The sequence below is a fragment of the Labrus bergylta genome, chromosome 9, assembly GCF_963930695.1.
Source record: "Labrus bergylta chromosome 9, fLabBer1.1, whole genome shotgun sequence".
NCBI classification, from domain to species: domain Eukaryota; kingdom Metazoa; phylum Chordata; class Actinopteri; order Labriformes; family Labridae; genus Labrus; species Labrus bergylta.
The window spans coordinates 15,464,994-15,470,114 of NC_089203.1; the positions used below are offsets into that span (position 1 = coordinate 15,464,994).

The 5,121-nt window shown below is 41.9% G+C and overlaps 1 protein-coding gene across 1 annotated transcript in view; it reads right to left on the reverse strand.

The window, feature by feature from the left end:
• Positions 1-520: 520 nt before the first annotated feature.
• Positions 521-5,121, reverse strand: part of rtn4rl2b (reticulon 4 receptor-like 2b) — a 5,369-nt gene continuing 768 nt past the window's right edge. The window contains exons 2-4 of the mRNA XM_020645805.3: positions 4,065-4,291; positions 3,709-3,939; positions 521-3,162 (exon numbers count right to left, since the gene is read on the reverse strand). Coding sequence (XP_020501461.1) covers positions 2,293-3,162; positions 3,709-3,939; positions 4,065-4,291 — 1,328 coding nt within the window. The 3' untranslated portion in view covers positions 521-2,292. The remainder of the gene's footprint in view (positions 3,163-3,708; positions 3,940-4,064; positions 4,292-5,121) is intronic.

The following is a 5,121-nucleotide window of genomic DNA, read 5'->3' on the forward strand; positions in this document are numbered from 1 at the left end:
ACAATAGTTTTCTAAGGGCTTTGGCACATGGAGATGACCTGATAATCCTTTACTACTGCTTTCTTTCTCAAAGATGATAATTGCTATCAGATGACACTGGCCACATTCAAAATAGTGTTACTATCATTCTAAAGGATTCTATTTTTAAAGTGTTACATATAACGTGTTAAAGAGCTGTTCATTTATTCAAGACCACATGAACGATTGTTGTTATACTGGACTAACATCAACTCAATGCTTTTATATCAAATGTATGACTAATTCAAGCTTGCTTCAAAATTGTCCATATGTGTTGTGTTTTGGATTGTGTGCTCTCTTTTTAATGTTTCTTGTCCCCTCTCTCTTGTCTTTTTGACGTCTTGTGTGAAGCACTTTGAATTGCCTTGTTGCTGACATGTGCTATATAAATACATGGCCTTGTCCATCTTAGTGGCTTTGTTTTAATCATTTTGTTGTGTTCCTTTGGGGTATCCATAGCAACTAAAGATGGGATGAGAGGGTCACAAAAATACCCACACACTTCTGTTTTGATTGTTTCTTTTTATTTCTATGAAATCATAGCACTTTCAAAACATGTTTTTCTAGAGAAAAATACAGACTGTAGCAGAATCGTTCATTTTCTTTGCAGAAACTAGGTTCTAGGTTACATGTCAAGTTGATTTATACAGACTCTTTGATGTACGGGTATGACAAGGACCATGGCAACCATTAATAATTCATATTACTAGAAGGTGATTGGCATCAAATGAAAAGACTGAAGTCCCATCCGATTTTTTTCCTAAAGCACACTTTGGATTCGGGAAGGCTCTCTTTTAAAGTAGTGCTTTTACCTACGGACTACAGCATATCATTGCCATCAATTGAAAACAATAATTCTACCAAATCTGCTCTGACATTTTTTGAAAAAATTGATTCAGTAAAAAAGAGTAAGGTCCGCACACTGTTCAGCTCCCAATGAGCAACTTCATTAATTAAAAAAAAATGGATTCACAAAATTTGCTGAAACCAAATATAAATCTGTTCTTGGTCATTCATAAGTTAATCCTTGCAAAAAGTTCAGATTTAACTTTTAATTCTTAAAAGATTAAATTAATACAAAGATCTTTATGCACACTGATAAATGTAAAGGAAAGACAAGCTCATTCATACAGACACCTCGTTAGAAACCTAGTTACACTGGTTTTTATGAGGACTTAGATCTACAACAGACAAATACCACTCACAACAAAAACTGAATCACAACCAGTCAACAGCACAAATCTTCCATGTTTGGTAGTAAGCATCTTTTTCTGTGATGATAAAAAAATTATTGATTTTGTGTCTAATCTCAGTGAAATGCTTTAGATTTTTCTTTCAGTCCGATTAACACAGAAGTTTTGAGGCTGTCAGAGAGGAACCAACATGACAGGAACATTAGGGGTTCAAGGAGTTGACATTTGTTTACCTTCTGATTACAATCTACATATCTCTTCTATTACAACAAGCTTTCTTTAACCAAATGGTACTAGAATGAAAGGTACAAATGAAGCTAGTCTTGAAAAAGAGATCATTTTGTGATGAGTGTATGTACAGTGATGTTGACGGTATGTACGAGTGTGGGTGGTGTTCTGTTGGCATTTGAGTTGCAGTTGGGAGCAAGAGGAGAGTTCGTCTTACGATCCTCTCGTTCTTTTGTGCCTCTGCCTAAGCTCACCCTGCTCACGTTGTATTGATTTCCTTTTTACGTCTCTCTAATTCTTCATTTCATTTTCTCTCCTGCCAAACCTTTTCTTTTATGTATTGATCTATGTCCTGCTTCTGCTTGTCCACAATAGCCCATCATCAATCACCACTTTTCTCATGAAAACAGAAACTAGTGAGTGATAATGTTAGCGATGATTAGTACTTTTTGATGTAGAAAATAGCTGTAGATGAGTCACAACGCCTGCGTTGATTACAGCCGTGTTATCAAAAAACATCTGGAGACGCCACGTGCTGACTTCTCTCCCTGACTTCTATTTTTTTTTGATAACAAGTTATACGTATAACTTTTGCATTCCTGCTTGTTATAACCTGAACTAACAAGCAGCACCTACTTCAACTTTGAAGTCCTGTCCTGCTCTTCGGCAACTCAGCTTATGTCTGCTTTTTAAAAACAGCTCCCTGCTTCCTCACATGTCTCCAGCATCAGTGTAGCACCTCCTGGAGGTCAACGAGCTGACTGAAAGGAATCAAGATCCAGGTTTTTGTAAGAGTTGGAAAGAGTAGGGTTAGAAAATAGGGGAGATAAAAAGGATGCAGAAGAAAAAGAGTTCAGCCAAATAGCAAATGGAGGCAGAATGTTACTATGGAGAGGGAGAGGAGGTGGAGGAGGGATGTGGTGCTGGGTGAGGAGGTGGAGGAGAACAGTTGTTTGTCATAGCCTGGAGGGCACTCAAGCTCAAGGCAGCGGATGGAGGAGTCTTCATTGCCGTAGTTGGCCCAGTATTCTTCTTGGTCCAGCTTTGGGAGTGCCGCCTCATCGTCAGACAGTTCGTACTTGGAGGGGAAGGTTTCTACAGGAGTTTTAGGGAGGTACTGAGGCTTAACATCAGAGAATGAGAAGGCCTTAACTGTATCTTTGCTCTTCTGGTACAAGGCCTTGGATGAGGATGCGGGCTTGTGCTTGGAGAACCACCAGCGGGTTTTTTTGCTGAAGGTGGTCGTTGTGGTTCCTGCCAGAGAGCCGGGGTCAGGCAGAGGGCAGAGGGCAAAATCGAGCTCTCGCAGGAATCTGAGGTCCTGGCCACGACGCTGGGATGGAGAGGAGCACATGAGCTCTGAGGAGGAGAGGCGGGCCTCCCGAAACCACTCCCAGAGGGGGCGGGCCTCGCAGCCGCAGGACCAGGGGTTATCGTTGAGGCGGAGGAACTGAATGCCTTGGGTGTCTTTCATGGCCTGGCCTGGCAGCTCAGCCAGGGAGTTGTTGAATAGGTAGAGGATCGTCAGGCGGCCCAGGTCACGAAAAGCACGACGGTTGACTTGTCTGATACGGTTGTCATGGAGAAGGAGGCGGTCCAGGTTGACTAGGCCCCTGAAAGCGTTCTCTGAAAGGGCCCGTATGCGGTTTCCGTGCAGGAAGAGATGGGTGAGGTTGACCAGATCAGAGAAAAGGTCATCCTGCAGAAAGTGGAGCTGATTGTCCTGGAGCAAAGTCGAAATAAGAAGAAGATTAAGTGCTTTGGAAAAGCAGGTGAGGAAATTAAGGTCGTACAATGAATGCTAATACTTTACCAAAGAACATAAATCTCATCTATCAAGTGAATGAGGCCTTAATGTTTCATTCACGAATCATTGACATCATGGTGGCTACATAAGCTTCTTAAACAGAGTATAATATGATGTATAATAAACAATCAGCTAATTTTTCTAGTCTTCGAAAATGAATAACTACTTGAACAGAGGAAGTACAGAGAAATATTACTGTTCATCTTTGCTGGAATAAGAGACCTTGCTTGGAGCGTCTTTAAACATGTACATTATAAAAGAGTGTGTGGGTGTGCTGCCTGCTTGTTGGCAACTTAGTGAGTGACTGAGCTGTCCATAAACAGAGGACAAGAGATAAATCCTGCAGAAAATAATGTGTACTGTGTAATGTGTACGTAATCATGCATGTTAACTCGATGTATTTTGAGTATGTATGTGTTTTCAAATGTATGGTATGCCAGTGTGTGTGCTTAGTGGCCTTACCTGCAAATAGAGGAACTGCAGGCTGTACAGTTTGTGGAAGAGGTCATGGGGGAGAGCAGCCAGCTTGCAGCGATGCATGTGCAGGCTCTGCAGCTTCTCCAAACCCCTGAATGCTCCACCTTCCAGGCGCTGCAGTGGGTTATCGCCCAGATCCAGCTCCTCCAGCACCCTGAGATTACTGAAGGCCCCGGCTTCAATCCATGTGATGTTGTTGCCATACAACCAAAGCACCTGCAAAAGGAGAATATATAGGATGACAAATGAGAAATAAAAGACTATAAAGAATGACCATAAAAGAATGCTTGAAAATTAAACAGGCTCAAAAACACACACTGTTTTTATTTTTTATTTTTTACCTGTGTCTCAAAGCCAAAAGAGTCTGCACGAAGCTCTGTAATACGGTTGTTCTGCAGGAAAACACGTTGTGAGTCATACGGCACACCAGCCGGCACTATGGTGATGTTCTGGGACTGGCAGCTGACCGTCATGGGCGTGGGGTAACACACACACAACTTGGGACATGCTGACACCCCGCCCGGCTTCACCACCACCAGCCAAAGTACCAACCACAGAGTCAGTCCACCTGGATGAAGACAAAGACACAGAAGAAGTTAGATCTAATTAAAAGAAAATGCATTATTGTGCAAGCCCTTGTGAGTTTGCTTTGTGTGTGAAAAAAGGAAATACAGAAAGAGCGAAAGAGCGAATTTTTTTCAGCTAGTCTTCTTTTGCTGTCTGTCTGTCAATCTGTTGCTGTTATCAATGATTGTTCTTTGCACCGCTGTGCTCTCAACCATGACTTGTTGAAGGCTCCCAGAACAGAAGGGTTCATATAGCAGCTTACAATAGAAATCATTCAACCATTCATATCCACCTGATCACGTTACATAGGCGTCATAAGATGTTGTGACAAGGTTACATAATTTTGGATTTCAGCACTTACGGATTAAGAAAATGAAATTTACTCCGAGGATCTAACAGAAAAAAAAAAACCTACAAGAGATAAAAAACCGTGAATCCCACGTGCATTCTATTAACCTGGTTTCCCGATTCTCAGGTAAACGATCGGACGTTTCCATGTAAGGTTTACAACGTAGATTGCACGCGTAAGACTGGCAACCAGACCCGGATCAGTTACGGTTCTTATCTATATTGATACACCTAGCCTACTTGGCACATCTCGGATAACGGCGCACAAAGGTGGCCATCGCAGGAAAATTACATGCATGAAAAAATAATGGACTTCCCATTCATGCTGTCCGCAAGATTTTCCAGGGGCTGACCTCTTGACCTTTTAACAGGTTGGGCTATTAGCTGCACAGGACTGGAGATTTCCAGTGGGCTATGATACTGTTCTGGAGTCTTTTTTTTAAGTTTATTCACCGCGAAGTCGACGTGAGATTAAAGTTAGGA